The 20,089-nt window shown below is 43.9% G+C and overlaps 1 protein-coding gene across 2 annotated transcripts in view; it reads left to right on the top strand.

Annotated features, from left to right (window-relative positions):
- The window catches only part of ches1 (checkpoint suppressor 1), a 92,454-nt gene extending 74,760 nt beyond the window's left edge, over window positions 1-17,694 (top strand). Inside the window, exons 5-7 of one of the 2 annotated variants that reach the window (XM_084082401.1) lie at window positions 1,363-1,459; window positions 1,587-1,765; window positions 2,470-3,574. In XM_084082401.1, coding sequence (XP_083938527.1) covers window positions 1,363-1,459; window positions 1,587-1,765; window positions 2,470-3,467 — 1,274 coding nt within the window. In that variant the 3' untranslated portion in view covers window positions 3,468-3,574. Of the gene's footprint in view, window positions 1-1,362; window positions 1,460-1,586; window positions 1,766-2,469; window positions 3,575-11,821; window positions 11,931-14,507 lie in introns of those variants that run through there. The other variant, XM_084082402.1, reaches the window with a different exon arrangement.
- The last annotated feature ends 2,395 nt before the right edge of the window (window positions 17,695-20,089 follow it).

Raw genomic sequence — 20,089 nt, 5'->3', positions numbered from 1 at the left:
GCTGTGTTCAGTTTGAACAAAAACAACATCAAGTCACGGTGTACAAGCACATGTCTGCCAGCCAGCTTGTCATCCATCAGTTTGGGCATACATTCCGCTTGACTGCCATTCAACATGACAGACAGACAGACAGACAGACAGACAAGTAGTTTGTCAAAAAAGTGGCAATAGAGCAATTATTTGTGTACAAACATTGAGACTGCGCGCGCACACGGGTTGCAGAAAGAAACCATGCGGGAAGTAATTCACGTAAGAACAAAGGAAGGAGTTGAAATTCTGTAATACACCTACAGTACCTCTAAGCTCGGTTTGACAACCACCAATAAACTCAGAAGAAGAAGAATAAAAAGAAGAAGAAGAAGAAGAAGAAGAAGAAGAAGATGAATAAGAAGAAGAAGATGAAGAAAAACAACAAGAAGAAGTTGTGATCTGTTGTGAACATGTCATGTTGTACGGTGGAGTGCCAGAACGGAATGAATAAAAGTCTTCATTTGTACCGAATTACCATTATAAAAACACTCATGAATGCCAACCACAGACGTCGTTGGCTGTGAGCCAATCCGAAGAACCGAATGGAATGAGGAGCTCATTAGCAATGCCCGACTATGCAGTGCACCTGTCATAACAGGTAAATCAACTAAGCTACATCAATCGGAACAGAATTCTGGTTATTTTTGTAAATGTAGAATTAACCACTTAAACCCCATATTGAGCGGAGTCCCTCAGGTCTACATGCTAGTGTCTTTTCTGTTTTGTGTTATTGTGGGGAAAGCTTTTGCTGAAAATAGCCGATCGACACGCTTACAACGCATCGCAGCGCGACGCGTTGTAAGCGTGTCGATCGGCTATTTTCTGCGAAAGCTTTCCCCACAATATGGATACTGGGGTTTAAGTGGTTAACTACAAATATGCGTGCGTAACTTACAGGATATGTACACACGCACACACACACACACACACACACACACACACACACACACACACACACACACACACACACACACACACACACTGGAGTCAGACTCGTAGACCTACTTAATTTAGTTCACATGATGTGAGACGTGTAACGTTTCAATGCAGTTTAAGTGCACCCAGCTAATGCAGTATTTTGAAATAATTGTGTATAAAAAAAATGTTTTGCCAACACTTCCAAGTGGGCTTACATTGTTTGAGTGGCTGTTTCATCACATTCTTGGGCCCAATGTGTGTTTTGTTTTTCTTCCATCTACTCTTCTTCTAGTTTTTCCAAGAAGTAGATTAGCTGCCATTTTTTGTCATAGTCATAGATTTTGACACGTATTTTAACACAATTGTCTTTGCAAAACACAATTCCAAATCAATTAAAATAAACTTTATTTATAGGAGCTGCGTCTATGAACTTCAACATTCCGGACGTTCCTCCCCATTTAAGGACGGACGGAGCCAGACCCGATCATACGTATGAGATTGTATATGGCAGGTAAACATATCACAACGTCAACATGAGCATAATCAGTGTTGAAGTTGCTCATTAGAACAGTTATTGTTGTTTGAATTTAGCTCTGGCGGTCAGTGGAACAAACAACCGCTTGCTTGCCTTTCAACAGAATTGAGACGAGAAGAAAAAGGGTTAAAGTAACCGACCCCACGTCTCATTCAGAGTCTGAATCTGAATCAGTGGATGAAGCCACTGACCGCGTGGAGGTCCATCCAGTGATGGATGATGGTGTACAGCCATCCTGTGAAGAAGAGGTCGCATTGGAATACACTGTGGAGCTTTGCACTGGTAAGAACCTCTAACACCTTAAAGGGATAGTTCACCCCCAAAATGACTTTTCCATGACAGTCTCCATGGGATGACTAATCGATAGGGGAAAAAAAACTTTTTTTGGGTGAACTATCCCTTTAACAACTTTTTTGTGACAAAATGATATTATGTATTTGGCCGCAGACCACCCCATCTGAAAATGTTCTGTGCCAGTGACAGTGAGCGTTGTGAGCTTGTCGATCGGCTATTTTCAGTGAAAGCTTTACCCACAATAACAGAAAACAGAAGAGACACTAGTATATAGTCCTGAGGGACTCCTGTCAAAACCATATAGGGTTTAAAGTGGTTAAAACACTTCCGGGACAGTCGGGGGGTTCGTGGGGTTCAACACAGCCGAGTACACACACACACACACGCACACAGACACACACACACAGGCTCGCCCAGCCGTGTGTGTTCCTTTATGCCCCAAATACGTACGATGAATAGGAAAAATGGTTGATGTACAGGCTCACAACATGTCGCATCGTGAGCTTGTAGATCTGTTATCTTCGTATTTTATTTTTTAAATGTTCACAGTACATTGACATGCCCAAATGGGTGGTTAACTCCTGTAACACTCCTGTAACACAAAATACTAAACCAGCCTCAATTGTGTGCAGTGGAAATAGTTCAACATATTATTTTTGGCAGACTGGTGAAACTTGACTCTTCTCTTTCAGAGGCCACAGTCCAAGAAGACGAAGATGAAGCTGATGGCGATGACGAGGATCTCCAGCTTTCTAATGAGAGCCTCGGCCTGCACTCGCACATCGACAGACTGAAATCTGAGAGCGAGCGACTTAAAAGAAAGCTGAGAATCAGCACGTTCTCCTACAGATCTATCAGAAGCAGTGCAGCGTATCTGCTGTTCCTCACAGGCCTAACCAGAGTTATCTTTAAGTGCTTGATCGTAAAACTGAGGAGAGTCGAGGTCGTCTGTGGCTCCATGAGACGGGAGGACCATCTGTTGGTTACCTTGATGAAGCTCAGGTTAGGTCTCAGCGACGAGGGAACCGCGCTCCGATTCCGCGTCGCAGAAGGTGTCATATCGAGGATTTTAAGAAGCTGGCTTCCTGTTATGAGTAAGGCTTTGAAACCTCTCATCAAGTGTCAGAGCAAGCATTTGGTGAAAATGCCATGTTTTGAATCGAACTATGAACATTGCAGGTGCATCGTTGACTGTATGGAGATTTTCGTTCACGGGCTGATAGACTCAAGGCCCCGAACATGGTCGACTTATGAACACCACAACACCGTCAAGTATTTGGTAGGGACGTCACCGGCGGGATCCATTACTTTTCTGTCGCCAGGCAGAGTTGGGAGAGTGTCAGACAAGAAAATCATAGTCGACTCTGGATTTTCAAAACTTCTCGGCCGAAATGAGGAAATCCTAGCTCATCGTGGGCTTATCATCAGAGGGGAGGTTGCCAGACTTAGAATACCTCCTTTTACTGAAGGCAAGAAGAAGCCCTCTGTTCGAGAATTGAACGCGTGGTCGAGGAGTCCGTCTGACGTGAGTACGCACGTTGAAACAAAGATGGCTCGATGGAAAGATTTCAAAATTCTAATAACTGACGTTCCGGCCACTCAGGTTGACCTCTTAGATGACATAGTGATTGTGTGCGGAGCGTTAATAAATATGTGTATCAACAAGAAGAAGGTCTGCAAATTCTGCTAGCCTCTTCTTTCAGAGCCAATGCCACCTATTGAGAGACATAAAGCAGTGGTTCTCAGAGTGGGTTCCCCGGGACCCCCAGGGGTCCTTGGGGCGGTTCCCCAGCCGAATTTGGCTGTTCAAAAATAGCAGATATACAAGCTCACAGCGCGTCACTTCGTGCACGCGCTGCGAGCTTGCACATCTGCTATTTTTTAATATTTATTCTCTTCTTGGGTTCCGCGGCCAAATACATATCAATCTACTGACATAAAGCACATGTCCAAGTCCCAGATCCACGTGAAGAACCATAGACCACATGTTCTCAAGGTTTACCCGCTGCTCATGGGGGGGCCGCAGTGGCTAACAAGGTACAGCGGCCCGCTTGGGAATCGGTAGAGTTTCCCGGTTCGATCCCCGCCCCTCCCCCACAGCTTATAGTGTCCTTGAGAAAGACACTGTTTCCGATGAGCAGGTTGGCGCCTTGCACGGTTGCCTCCGCTGTCGGTGTGTAAATGTTGTACATTGATGGGAGAATGTAACGCACGTTGTAAAGTGCTGTGGATAAAAGGCGCTCTGTAATTGTACCATTTTACCATTTTTTCTCACAGGCGTTTTTGTCTTGTAGAATGTAAGAAAATGTAAGAATTTATTTTACTGCCGTGTTTAACGAAAAACACAGACGAACTCTGTGAACCTGCTGATTTGTAATGTGTTAAACCACTTTAAAAAAAAATGAATAAATAAAAAACCTATAGAATGCAATACTCTTCCATTCATGCTGTTTTACTGAAGCCAAAAAGGTTACTCGCCTCTGTTCAGCTGTCCTCACGGCAGCCAGTGAGACAGAGGTGAGGGCTGTTTTGACGTGAGCGAGGGGGCCTCTTTGAAACAGTTGCTTTCTCAAGGTCTGCTGGGACTAACCTATGAACTCTTGGCTCTCTGGATTGGGCTGGGAGTTCTGTGTGTGTGTGTGTGTGTGTGTGTGTGTGTGTGTGTGTGTGTGTGTGTGTGTGTGTGTGTGTGTGTGTGTGTGTGTGTGTGTGTGTGCGTGTGCGCGTGTGCCCTGCAGCCTCTCTGGCCATGTGGAGACAGCAGCCTAAGGGGGCCATGTGGAAGACATTTAACGGGACAAACGGCGGCGGAGGCAGTGTGTGTGTGTGTGTGTGTGTGTGTGTGTGTGTCTGTCTGTGTGTACAAAGGGAGACGCTAAGGGCTTTGCCTGAGCCGAAAACAGGCAGTGAGGCAGGAAGTAGACAGACAGACACAGCGAGAGACAGACAAGCAACATATCAGTTGGAAAACGTCAGGGAAAAGGACGGAGAGACAGACTTATACTGTATGTACCCGTCTGCCTTTATACCTGCAGAGCTGGACTGCATGCTAAGCTGGAAGACATGAGTCACCACTTACACATAAACAAAGGCATGGAGAGAGAGAGAGAGAGAGAGAGAGAGAGAGAGAGAGAGAGAGAGAGAGAGAGAGAAAGAGAGCGAGAGAGAGGGGGGGAGGGGGGAGAGAGAGAGAGAGAGAGAGTAAGAGGACAAAATAAAGAAGTGAGAGAAGGAGAGATTTGAGAGGGAATGGAATGCAGAAAACGTGAAATGGGATTTGATGAGATTGAAGACAGGGAGACACAGAGAGAGAGAGAGAGAGGCTATCCTTTACTTCTAAGTATTCAAAAGGGATCTATCACATTCTGGGACTATATTAAAAAGAGTGACCCTGCCTTTCACAGTGATAAAGCTGTTTATAAAGACAGGCTCTGCTGCCATTGTGATGAGGGATATGTGCCTGCAGGAACAAACACATATTATAGGGAAGAGTTCTTTCCAAACTTTGGAAAATCTATTTTAATTTGATTACTTCATTTCCACATTTATTAATTTCCCTATTTATTTCCCTATGTATTCCTATTCTATTCTATTCACCTATATGTTAATGAGGGGCTGTCTTGACTATTGAGGCATTAGTGATCAAACCCACACACCAGGTAGTGTGATGACATTTTAAAGTGTCAGGCCCTTTTCACAAAGACCAGACGTGTACAGCTGGAGCCGTAAAATGCAATTAATATTGCATAGTGTATAAATCATTTATACACGAACATAGGCATAAGTAATACATAAATACAGGCATAAAGTAAGTATAATGTCACAAGCTATCACCAGTAGTACGGGCTGCCGTGAACCATTTATAGATATTAGTATCAGCATAATTATATAAAATAGGATCATTAAGGATATGGATAAATACAGATCAATATGTAGTCAGTCAATCTACTGTGGATAATATAGTGAGCAATATACAATCTATCGACGGAAACATTTACAGCAGTTAGCCCTAAGCAGGCCTCTAATTATCGTGGACGTGCCAATATATCGTCTCTGTCGTGGTGTAAACCTCATATGTCCAAAACTGTTACTTTTCAGGATTAAAATTCTAAAACGCGTCGCGTTTTGAGCTTGTGGATCTACTACTTGTGATACTTCTGTGTGACACTGTAGTATGACCACGTGGGGCGATAATTTACGGGAAAAAACAAAAAGTTAGAATATGGAGATAAGAGGTGTCTCCCCGACGGCAACGAAATGGTACAACGCCATCTTCCAAGCCGTTTCACATCATCTGAACATGGCCTACGTCCCAGTAGTCCATGGGAAAAGGTGCCAGAAGTGAGGGAGCAGTACTAATTCAAGGACAGAAACAGATACAGCCGCCAGTCGTTTTCCTGCACCTGTGTAAACTTGTGGTCAGTATTATCCGTGTTAACTTTTGTTTTATATTAGACTTCAACCTAGCTGTCTTTGAAGGACAAAAAACAACCTGGAGGAGTGTATTTTTTCCCACAACAACTGCAATTTTTCCCTAGTAGATACCAGTCCATATCTATCGGTCAGATGTGAATTAGTTACATCAATAAACTTGTTGTTAAAATAATATTTGGGTTTATCAGAGAAGAGATCTTCGGAAAAGCGTGATTCCAGATATATTCTTCTGATGTAAAAAAACAGAGATACAGAGTTATATAAGTGTGGAGTTACACCTGGCGCGAGAGCTGGCGAAAACTTCTGGGAACTCAGGTTACGCCTGGCGTCATCACGTCAGCCGTCAATTGTGACTCGACTTGTGGCTCCGTTTCCTGGGCAACCAGGGTTGTGGTGACATTCATGCACACATGTTTATAACAACAAAACCGTGTGGCAACGAGGTCAACCTGCTATCTAATATTGCTGACATACCAGAAGGAGCCCACCAGACCAAAACAACGTCTGTGAGGCACAGACACTTTAACCATATTATTATTAACACATACAAATGGAAAATGATACACTTGAGATCCATCAGAAAATGGTCAAGGGCATTTTCCCCACACATTGGCTCAGAGTCCACAACAACTGCAGTCTGTGGTTGGTTCCAGTCTATGGTGTTACCAGCTGTCCTTGAAGAACTGCAGTCGCCTCTGCGGTTTGTGTGTCCTTTTTTGCTGCGTTTTAACACCTGCGGTGTGCCGTGTGAGCGAGGAGTCCACCACAGCAAGTTGTTTTTGGGGGGTATAGCGCTCGTATTACATCACTCAACGACCTGAATATTGTCGCTGTCGGGGGAGAAACCTCCTATCTCGTTTTAAAATAAATTTACGAAAAAAATGTAACCCATTCAATCCGGTCTAGGCCTGTGTCATTTTAGATTTTAGCTTTAACCATTATTTTATACTTTGGCCATTCAAAAATAGCAGATATACAAGCTCATATGAGCTTGTATATCTGCTATTTTTGAATAGCCAAAGAAATCTAAAATGACAGAGATGCGTTCCCGGATTGAATGGGTTAATGCCGTACTTGATCACACTACAGCGTCACACAAAAGTATCAAAAGTAGCCGATCCGCAAGCTCGAAAAGTAACAGTTTTGGACATAAGACTTTATTTAAAGTTTCAAGCTCAGCCGGAAGTTTCAAATATTCCTAATATGAGTAGAGTGAGAATGTCAGGCACGGGGTTCCCGACCTTTTCCGGATCAGGTGGGTCCCCAGCAAAATGGTTGATACAGCATGACAATAATTTGAACCCAATTATCCATGCTTCTGTATACGTTGGCTATTCAAAAATATCAGATGTACAAGCTGAGCTCACAGCGCGGCACAAAGTGACACGCGCTGCGTGCTGAGCTTGTACATCTGATAGTTTTGAGCATTAAAAAAAAAAATCTGATGGGGTTCCGTGGCCGAACGCATATGAATTTGGGGGTCCTCCTTGACCCGAAAAAAGTTTGAGAACCACTGATCAATACAATCTTAGTATGTGTAATAATTCGGGTGCCCGGCCCGCTTGCAATATCCTCGCGGTCAACCAATGGGCCCTGGCCCACAGGTTGGGAATCGCTGACATAAGGTGCACGGTACATAAGGTCTCTCTCTCTCTCGCTCACTCTCTTTCTCAGTCACTCTCTCACTCTCTCTCTCTCTCTTTTTCTCTCTCCACCTTCCCCCTCCTTGTCTAATGCATGATCTACCACTCTGTGGCATGTGGAAAGGGGAGCCGTTGCTATGGCAACCCAAAGCCTGACTAGAGTGAGAGGTGGGGGGGGGGGGCAGGCATGTTAACCCAGGGAGACCTACAATTACACACACACACACACACACACACACACACACACACACACACACACACACACACACACACACACACACACGACCACAGGCGTGCATGCATGCACGCGCACGCACAACCTTGCAGTCAGTGATCAAGATTACAGACAAGACACTGTGCAGGGACTTACTTATAAGGTTACGGAGAGCAGAGCTGGAGATATCAGAGAGGCAGACCCACCCTCACCACCACACTCAATAAGATTACTGTGGACACACGGACACACACACACACACACACACACACACACACACACACACACACACACACACACACACACACACACACACACACACACACGTGACAATGGACCCTTTTTCACAGCAGACATTTTGACGCGTAAGCACAGCTGAAGGTAATAACGCTAATTGTGGGTGTGTTTCAGTTAGGTGTACGGCTCCTCTCTACTACAGTAACTAACTTCATGCCTGGCACACACAGCAAAACCAAAAATGAAATACACCCGCAATGAACCTTATTACAGTATTCAGCTATAAAGCATTGGTTCTCAAAGTGGGGTCAGGGGACCCCCAGGGGTCCTTTGGGGGGTTCCAGGGGGTCCCCAGCAAAATGTGTTAATATAGCGTCACAATAATTTTGCCAATTCAAAAATAGCAGATCTACAAGCTTATAGCGTGGCACCGAGTGACGCGCTATTAGCTTGTAGAACTGCTATTTTTGAAAAATCTTGAAGATTCGTGCAAATCTTTGAATATATTTCTTTTAAAGCGAACATTTTAACACAAATCTTTGCTTCTGGGAGTCCCTGGCACAACATGTTTTCAGATGGGGGTCCGCGGCCAAATATATATCAATTTGGGAGTCCCTGGCATGAAAGAGTTTGAGAAGCACTGCTATAAAGGATCTATAAAATATTGTGTGACCTAGTTTTTTTTGGTGTTGAGAACTGTGTATAATAAACACGTTCTATATGATGATACATCATGTCGTGTTGCTGTCAGGCAGAAACCTCGTATCTCAGAAGTTTCAACTTTATAATTATGTTTTCGTCATTCAACCCATTAAAACCGGGAAAGCATCTGTGTCATTTCAGATTTTAGCCTCGGCTATTCAAAAAACAGCAGATATACAAGCGCGCCGCGCTGCCCTGCGAGCATGTACATCTGCTATTTTTGAAATTCTTTTAAAAATCTTGAAAGTGTGAGAACTACTGATTTAGAAGGTATTTGTAGAATCGGTCTTAAGTAGTGAAAATAGCGCATCTACAAGCTCACAATGTGTCGCATTGTGAGTTTGTAGATCTGCCGTTTTTTGTTCCATTTCCTGAAAAGTTTTGGATATACAAGGTTTCCTCCCGGCAGTGACAATGTTCTCGTTGAAGTCCCAGCATGACCAGAGTGAAACCTACATTTTAATGAGCCTCCGAGTCCTGAGCTGAGAACATATTTCTCACCCAAAAACACCCCAAAACACAAAAAACAGGTTATAACAAATTATATCTGCATAACATCAATCATGCTCAGACTTACGGGGACGTGGGCTAAAAACAGGCGCAGGAAGTTTTGCAGTGAACATAGCCAGCGTTGGTGATGCAATAATAATAATAACACCTTAAAAAATGCTTGTGTAGCAAACAAAGCAAAGCGTCAGGTCATCATTTATGAAACACAAACCGACCCCAGACACGAACGTGACAGCTGTTTTACTGAACTGGGACAGCTGTGGAGACTAGAGCAACCAGCCTCACATCTTCTCTCTTCTCTTCTCTTCTCTTCTCTTCTCTTCTCTTCTCTTCTCTTCTCTTCTCTTCTCTTCTCTTCTCTTCTCTTCTCTTCTCTTCTCTTCTCTTCTCTTCTCTTCTCTTCTCTTCTCTGTTTCAAACACAAAACTGTGTGAGATTGGCAGGGTGAAGTACAGAGTGTTCCAGCCACGATTTCTCACACGCACGCACACACACACGCACGCACGCACCCAGCCATGGCTGAATAGGTAGAAAGGCCTTCTGGGAATCAGCAGGTCGCTGGTTCATCCCCCGACTCACCCTGTCTACGTGCCCAAGTGTCTCTGAGCAAGACACTTAACCCCTAACTGCTCCCCGGGCGCTGCGTTAATGGCAGCCGCTGCTCCTAATGGTTAGGATGGGTAAATGCATGAGGACACAATCTCACGTCTGTGCAAATGTACAGTGACAGAGAAATACCCAAAGGAGAGGGGAACTAAGTTATTTAATAACTATACAAGACATTGTACAGCTGATGAGATCACTGGAATAGAGATGCTTATAAGCCTTTGTCATTCAGACTAGTTTTATATTCTAGCAGAGAGGTCATTTCATTTGTCCAGACTACCGCACGTTTGGGCACAAAGCCAGAATCCAGAGAACCGAGACTCCAATCCAACTGTGATGATGATGTTCTTAAGACAGCCCAGCACCACTCCATAAGCAGTAGGTCATTTAGAGCAGTGGTTCTCAATATTTTTCATTTCAAGGACCCCCCCAGTTTGGTATGCATTAGGTGGTGGACCCCCATAACTTTGACAGTGTGCGGTCCGTAATTGTTCCATTTGTACACTGTCAGTGTTACAGACCTGTAAGGGTCCATTTGATTCCTGCTTATCAATCATTTTGCTGGGGACCTCCTGGAACCCCCCTTAGGGACCCTGGGGGTCCCCGGACCCTCTTCAAGGTAACAACATGTTGCACTGCGACGTGTGTACTCAAGGCAAATTTGTACCATCTTTCCAACTTAATTCTTTATTTGCAGTGGCTGCATTTTACTTTTCATTGTATCCCAGGTTTTAATCTGACTTTGGTTTCTGGCTTTTGTTTTGTTTTAGTTTTTTGGAGGAGGGCATTCTTCATGCTCACACAAGCATTGATTAGACCATCGTTGACCCCCGGAATAACACAGACGAATTATGAAAACACGCGCGCCGTTCTGCTCTAAGCCCATGCTGCGTTCTTTGGAGTCCAGAGCATAAAGACAGTCTTGACTCAGCCGAGCCCAGCGGTCGTTGGTAATTGAATGATTTGCAGCAGCCTTAACTCATTTATGACGCTTTACCGCTCAATTGAACCTGGCCTTGCTCATCAATACTGCACTGTGGGCCCTCGCAGACAGTCGGTGGAAGACTCATCGAGCTGCTCCTGGGTCTTGCTGAGGCCTGACAGTGATTGTCAAAGAACCTTCCTCAGTGTTTCTCCCACACGTTGAATCCACGTGAACTGTTTTTAGCGGTGCCAGCCGCTCTACATTTGACCATGTGTGTTTGTCTGTCTGTCCGTCCGTCCGTCCGAGCACGACATAAACAGCTGCAGCTGATTGCAACACAAAGATGCAAAAAATTACACTAATTAAACACAAACAGGAGACCTGTTAATGACATGCACACTAGTGATGCGCGGGCCGACTCGTAGCCCGCCGGTTGAACCACGGGGCGGGCGGACGGTTTTATCGATTCCAACAATTATCACGGCGCGGCAAAGCGGGTCAACCCACAAACAAAACGAATCCTGGTACCTTCTCTCTCTCTCTCCTTTTCTGTCTGTGAGTCTGTCACTCCCTCTTTCCTCGCCTCTCTCTCTCTCTCTCTCTCTCTCTCTCTCTCTCTGGAAAGCAATTGAATGTACTTGCTTGTGTGTGCTTTGTGCGTACGGTTGACCACGGTAATGTTCGGCTCCCATGGATCAGCACTGGTTGCTGTCATGGATCTTGTGTGTATTGTTGTGTTTAATAAGTACCTGTGTCTGCTCCTCTCTCTCCAGTTCCCCGCGGTGTGATTCAAAATGGCGTCCGTGTCAGGAACCAGGCCTTGTTTCCTGTCATCAGACCCCTACCGGTCAGCCCTGTAGGGAGCAGAACCTCTGCTATAAGGTCAGTGCATTGTTCACCTTTTGACACACGTAGTAGGCACACACACACACACACACACACACACACACACACACACACACACACACACATACACACAAATGCACAAAAGACACTTTGCGCTATGCACGCAGTACATGTTCATACACCCACACACACACACACACACACACACACACACACACACACACACACACACGCATGCACAGAAAACAGACGCTGACAAACAAGAATTTTCCACTCCAAGTTTACATAATCTTTATTGTGTACGAAAGTCAAACAAGGGGGTTTGCACACTCCCCCTTGGTTTACAACATCTTATCCAGGTGTGTTTATGTAACACACACACACACACACACACACACACACACACACACACACACACACACACATACACACACACACACACACACACACACACACACACACACACACACACACACACACACACACACACACACACACACACACACACACACACACACACACACACAAACACACACGCACACAGAGCTTTATTTGTGGGACAAGCCTCACAACATGTGTGGACATGCACATCAGGGCAGCATGACAGTTTAAGCCTTAAGTGTACGCTGTGCGACTGAAACAGTTGCGTCCCGTTCACTTCCGCTCATATGCGAGCGAACGGGCAGAGTTTCTGGACGCGAAGCATTCGCGTGGAGTTCAACTTTGTTGATATTTCAAGTCCATAAGCGTTCGTATTTGTGTTCAACAAAGTTGAACACAGTTAAACGTTGTTGAACTTTGAATGCGTTCACCGCTTTGGAATGCGTTGGCCACTCCCCTGTCATCACACATGTGTGACCGCACTTTTTATGGCCCACACCAACGGACGCTGCAATCTGTAACGGCAATTCTAATTGGATGGCTTTTTAATGGGAATTCAGACTGGGTGGCTTTGTAATGGAGATTGTATTTGGATGGCCTTGTAACAGCGACCATGATTGGATGGTTGATAACAGCAAATGTGATTGGATGGGATATTAACGGCGATTCTGATTGGACGGTAGTGTAATGATTTTTTTTGTTTTGCACAGCTTTGTAATAATTTAAGATGAGGAGTGAATTTGTGGTTGCTGTGAAGGGTTTTCTGATTAAATATGAATATACCTCCCTTAATTTCTCTGAAAAGAAAAGAGTATCAGGATATGACCACTGCTTTCACAGAGAACAGTAGTTATCATCTCAACAAGTATCAATATTCAGCAAATGTAGTGTGAATGAACTGTAGTCGATCTAAATATAGTATATGGGTTAAGTTAAATGGCTTCACTATCCCCATTGTGTGGTTTGGTTTCTGAGTTTGAATGCTGAAAACATCCTTTATGTGATGACCTCGGGGCCAGGCAGTGAACCCTGCTCAAAATATACACTGTATAAATTGAGAGAAAACATCAGTAAAAAATGAGGCTGCTTTTCTTCAGTCCTAAAGAGGCGGTTACAAGGTTATGCGCCGAAGGCAGCTTTATGCAGACAAGGCCTGAGGGAGCGTTAGCGTGTGATAAATGATCACCTAAACTTTTTATGTGCGTGCTAGCCAACTGATGTTGACTCTGAGACGTACGGCAAAACAAACCGTCAGGGACTTACGGTTGAGAGAAGCACACACACAGACTGGCTTAAAAACAGAGTTCACTGGCTTCACAGTGGAATGTGTACGCTGTCAAATCCTGAGTGTTGGTTTCACTCTGAGAGTGTACACTTAATCAGAGTTAAATGAAGACTCAGGATTTAACTAGGCAAACACAAACCAATCCCATGCCTTAGAAGTCTGTAGGATGCGGTGGAGTGCAGTGCAGACTAGGGGTGTGCCGATATATCGTCCCGCGATATATCGCGATACGTTTTCGCGACGATATGTATCGTTTTGGGGAAAAAAAATATCGTTTTTGAAAAAAAAAAAAATTTTTTTTTTTTTTTTTTTTTTTTTAACAATCATAATAATCAGGCATGCAAACGGCCCCGAAGTGAAAAGAGTGACAACATGTTTTTTTTTTCGGGTCAGGTGTCATACTATTTGGATTAAAAACGGCTATTGTAGCTGAAAAGCTACAAGTTTGCATGTCTGAATAATGCAAAAACAGAATTATTTGTTTGCATTTTCTTCTTTTCTCCTCCATATATTTTCATAATAAAAAAAGTGCGTATCGTATCGTATCGAAATCGTATCGAAGTTGTGAGCCAAATATCGTATCGTATCGTTTGGTGAAATTAGTGTATCGGCACACCCCTAGTGCAGACGCACGCATAAACGCACGCACGCACGCACGCACAAACGCACGCACACAGGGCTTGTTGCCAACTTTGTTATGCACTTGATTTATCACGTATTGTTTCATTTGTATTCATTTTATAAGTGACCCTAACGCTAAGACCCTAAGCGTGAACCCCATTCTGGAGTGAACATTAGCCCCAAAAAATGGCTGATTTATAAGCTCACAACGCGTTGTGTTGCGACGCGTCGTGAGCTTGTAGATCTGCAATGTTTTTGCCAGGAGATTTTGTGTATTCATAGATTTGACTTGACCGCGTGTGTGTGTGTGCTCCTGCCTCGTACAGGTCAGCGCTGGGCGAGTACCTGAGCCGAGGCCAGGACAGCCCGTCCTGCGACAGCCCCCCGCCCGGCGAGGACGAGGAGGACCTCCAGGACGACCACACCTACAGCACCGCCAAGTCGCCCAGCAGGCCCTGCTCCTCGCAGGGGGGCTTCACCTCCCCCGCGTCCTTCTGCTCCCCGATGGACGACGACGAAGACGACGATGACGACGACGACGACGACGACATCATCGCCGTGGAGATCCAGTCGGACGTCAAGCCCGAGCCGCGCGAGATCCCGCTGGACGCGCACGTCCTCACCGCTTCCGTCGCCAGCACCGCGGCGGCCTACGCTTCCCAGCAGCGGGGACAGAGACACGGCTCGGGCGGCGGCGGGGCGGGGGCGGGGACGGTGACGGGGATAGTGGGGGCGGCGGGAGGGACGCTGGTGGCGAGCGGGAGCGCGAGCGTGCCCTGGACCAAAAACCGGCTGCGGGCCGCCGGGGGCGACACGCTGCCGCTGAAGAAGCGGCGCGCGGCCGCGGCGCTGGAGAAGCCGGAGAGCGACGACGAGGAGATGAAGGAGGCGGCGGGGTCGCTGCTTCACCTGGCCGGGGTCAGAGCCTGCCTCAACAACATCACAAATCGCACCGCCAAGAAGGAACAGAAAGACGCCCTCAGAAACTAACAGATGGACACGAGCACACGCACACACACAAACAAACACACACACACACACACACACACCACCTACACAATAGGTATAAAGGTCATGCCAAGACAAACACGTATATGATATATTTACACATACACCCATGCACACATACCATACAGTATACACATACATACAGACACATGCATAAACATACAGATGCACATAAAACAGGTCAACAGGTAATGTTACTAAAGCATTAGTCTCAATGGACTCTTCTCATCTCCCTCTATCTATCTATCTATCTATCTATCTATCTATCTATCTATCTATCTATCTATCTATCTATCTATCTATCTATCTATCTATCTATCTATCTATCTATCTATCTGCAGGGCATTAGGTGAATCCTACTTATATGTGGCAATATCAAAAATCTCTGTTTTCCTACATGTTCAGCAACACTAACAACTGTGGGTGATTAATTTCCATGTGTCTTTGTTGTTTTTGTTGTTTAAAAAGGGGATGAAAGCCATAAAAAATGTGTTTTGTCACTAAATTGGGACAGCTTGGACGTGACAGAACGGAATCACATTGAGGAGCATACGAGTGGAGGATGGCCGTTTGTCTTATCTGTTTGTCTATTATGTGAATCTGTAGCAACCTTGCGGTGATGCTAGCTAGGACGCTGAGCTAGCAAGACAAGCCTGTTTAACAGACTTAGAGCTCTCTGCTGCCCCCTAGCCTAACTCTCTACATCGACGAGCACAAATGTGAGACTGTGCCAAAGATAGTAGCCGACATGACAGCTAAACAAAACTACATAAACGACGCTGAGGGCATAGCAAAAAGTCACAGAGTTTAGAGAGGTGAAAATTACCGTAAGTGTCAAAATAATTGTACGACCCAACGTGACGTGTATTCATGCACTTCCCCATTATTTTGCGCCACTTCTACTAAAAAGTGTCATGGGGGGTAAAGACGCAGTGTGTTTCAGGAGCACTCATAGTATTTAAGAATAGTTATATTATATTAAAAAGAAAGAAAAAAAAAGACATGGTCATGTTTATCTTCACAGAGACGGATCAGATAGTGCGCCGGGTCTGAGGCAATATCTCCTTCTTTTTGTTGTTGTTGTTGTTGTTGTTGCATTATGTAAACCTCCCTAAACCTTTTACTGTACTCCCCGTCCATAGATGTAGACACCTGGTTAGAAGCTGCCAGTAGCTATCACACCCCGCCTATTCATTTTTACAGCATCAAAGAATTATATACGTACATGAACTGTGGAGTTTATGTTTTTCGTTTGTATCCGTTTTCCCCCCTCACTCTACCCTCATAAAGATATAAGCAATTTGTCCCGTGCGGACAACTCTGTAAAAAGGTTAGAAAATATTTTATTTTATTTTTTTCCTTTCTTAATTGAAGCAATTTGACCTGCAGGACTTTCTCAGTTATATATTGCATGGGTGCTTGTAAATAAGATAAAAAGCAAAATGTTTTTTTATTCAAAGATCATGTAAGATAAACAATGTATTTAGCATGAAGCATGACTTATTTTCATATAAACCTTGATCCTAGAGGAAAGCTCAAAAAAAGGAAAAAAAAAAGTTTTGCCGCCAATTCTTGTACCCTCAATTATGTTGAAATTTTCATTTTGATTTAATTTTTAGTCTTTTTTTTTTAATTGATGTCGTGTTTCTTCGGAGTGCGATTTGTCAAAACTTCAGGGAGGAACGTTTGGGGTGGTGGGATCACTATGAGTTTGGAAGCCCTGTAATACCATTCCCGGGCTTTGGATGGGGCTGTGAAGGCCAGTGGGGACAACCCTCCCTTCAGGTGGTGGCCTTTAGGTCTTCCTCCACCTGTAACAGTGATAAACGTGTTCAATGTTACTCCCAGTGTTATTTCAGAACCTGTCAGTAGAATGGTTATAGTGTGAGAGTTTTGCGTGTCCGAGAACACACACACACACACACACACACACACACACACACACACACACACACACACACACACCCCTTTAACATTGTGCCTGCCTGCCTGCCTGCCCTCAATACCTCTGTTATCATGCTTCTGACATGTTTGGACAGGACGCCACTTGTCTTTATTACAGTGTTGTGGTTTCGTTTTTTCTTATGTGTAAATGTATACTCGTCCCAATTCTTCCATCAACAATGTTTGGTGTAAATGTACGGAGCAGTTTGAGCATGGGAAACTCCATTTGTTGGTGTCCTGAAAGAACCTCTTATCTCCAAAAAAAAGAGAAAAATAAGATGCTTAATTATTGATACCTGCCTATTTTGACTTCCTCCTTTATAATGAAAGTATTTTAAATCCTGTCATTTGAAAGTGATTGCGTTGCGATTTCGGTGAAGGAACTTGGAGATGTGAGGTTTTTCCCAAATCTGTTTATTGAAGATTCCTACTGGCTCACACACCACTATGTTCAACTGTTTGGCTGAAGGTTACTTACTTAACCTCAACAGTATGTGTGTTATTACACTCATGGTCACTGAGATCTGACTTCATTGAGAAATCACAGAAGCATTAGTTGAACCCCAGAAATCCCCTCTGTCAAAAGTGATGTTAATATTATTGCACGGCCACTAGCCTACTGTTTGGTATGCCTAAACTATGAAACAAGGATGCATTAAAAGCTTAATTTCTTTCTCTCACAGATAATGTACCGACCACACATCTATCTAAATACCCGTTTGTGGAAGAAAATGTAAACTCTGCTGTCTCATGCCGTGGGGTATACTGTATGTGCCGACTCGGACAGCTTCAAATGATTCTCACAGTAAAATCCTCAGTGTTAATTCATCCATTTGTAACTCTGAGGAGTGTTACGTTTGGTTACAAATGTAACACTCTAAGAGTTAAGATTTTAAAAGAAAACGAGTGTTGTGTCGTCCCGAGAGGGAAATGACTTTTCTGCTTTCGCCCAGCAGGAGGCTTGCTCAGATGAGCGCGCTGTTAGGGGTCAAGTGGTCAGGGACTCTTCGAAATGTAGATGGGCGAGCCAATGGTCTAACCCGGTGAACTTCTGAGCAGACAGCCTCTCTCTCTCTCTCTCTACCCACTCAGCTATTGACCAGCCCTCGATGAACACCAGTGGTGGAAAAAGTACTCACATTTTGTACTTAAGTAAAAGTATCAATACCACAATTTAGAAATACTCTGGTTAGTGGTTAAGTAAAAGTCCTATATTGAAATTTTACCTGAGTAAAAGTACAAAAGTATTGGCATCAAAATGTAATTAAAGTACCAAAAGTAGAAGTACTCATTATGCAGAATGTCCCATTTCACAAGTTTTTAAAATGTATGAAAGACTTTTGAAAATAGCAGATCTACAAGCTCACAACGCGTCGCATCGCGACACGTTGTTTGTAGATCGTCTATTTTCAAATAGCTGAAGTATATAGGGCTGAAGTGCTTAATGTATGTTTTCAACAAATTAACTATACTAACGTTTTCAAATAATTGTTGTGGAGTAAAAATACAATACTTGCCTCTGAGATGTAGGGGAGTAGAAGTAAAAGAATTGCAAATTGGAAATACTCCAGTAAAGTAAAAAGAAATCCCTCAAACATTTACTTAAGTAAAGCACTTGAGCACAAGTACTTAGTTACTTTCCACCACTGATTAACACTCAGGTTTTTACAGTGTGACGGTGGGGAGAGCCAAGCGGGCACGCAGACGTTTCCTGCATGTCCTGTTCGCCGGTACGTTATTCGTTTTTTTGTTCGTTTTTTTACCACCAACCTGTAGCACCGACATGCATCACCGGCTTTGCATTTTGTATGGTATGTGTGCCGACATACACTAAGGCTTAAAAAGGAGAGATACCCACCTGTGTCCTTGTTGCATGCCATCCATCTCTCATCTGATCTGTCTTGTGTGTCTAAGGCGCTTGTGCCACAGCCAAGCTTATAAGCATCCTGCTGTATTTGTGGTAACAGTCTGCTGTTGTGGTGACTAATAACGTGTTCAGTAGGCAAGACGCATGTCAAGGGGAGAATGTGTTGCTTTGGCAACTGTACCCATTTTCCTCTGACTCACACGGTGACATGCAGGAGAGATGAACTCCTGACCTGCTAGGGCTGGAAAAACAGAACACACAGGAGTGGGACATTTTAAAAGCAAAAAGGAGAAATACAGAAGTTCACTGCCCGAGAAGCTCCCCCTAGAAGTGAGTGTTTCTTTTCGAAGCTGCCAAACACACCAGTGCAGTGCTATATAGAATGGTTGCCATTTTTTGTTTTTGTTTCGTTTGTTGTTGCCATTTTTGTGAGCGTTTTCATTTTGCGTTTTTGTTTTGTCTCCTGACAAAAGTACTTAACAATACTGCCGTTATCCTTTGGTGACTATTTGAGATGAGTATTTGAAAGCCATAGGTTAGAGATGTCAAAATGCAAACCTATTATTGACCTGTGAGATGTGATGCAGAGTGAACCCTGGTGTATGTTTCTTTTCTTTTTTCGTTTGTTTTCCTTCTGTTTTTTCTTTTGTTTTTGGTAAATGTTCGATTCTCTTATTGTGCAATCATATTGCCAAAGAACGAATTCAAACTATTTCATCAGTACATGTAAATATCAACGTTGTCCAAAATATAAATGTTTTATTTTATTTTCCCTTCCCCTCCCCTGAAAAACTACAATGATGTTTATGTGATGTATTGTCTTCCAGTTGGTTGCAATAATAAAAAACTACAAGTTGCAAAAGATTACGTTGACTGCTCTTTGTTTTGTTAGGAATACCGGTCCAGTGGGCACCAAAACCTTCTGGGCACCTCGCAAATCCGACGGTCTCGGAACAGTGGGCATCTGGTATTTCTGGAATACCAGGTGCCCAATTTCCTTCTGGAAAATGAAATGAAATAAAGATTTCTTCTTGATTTTGTATCTACCTTTCTATTAAAACCTATGAATATCTACATCTATTATTGATG

This window comes from Gymnoscopelus microlampas (genome assembly GCF_963454915.1).
Source record: "Gymnoscopelus microlampas genome assembly, chromosome: 16".
NCBI classification, from domain to species: Eukaryota; Metazoa; Chordata; class Actinopteri; order Myctophiformes; family Myctophidae; genus Gymnoscopelus; species Gymnoscopelus microlampas.
This window is presented reverse-complemented; position numbering and strand designations above follow the sequence as displayed.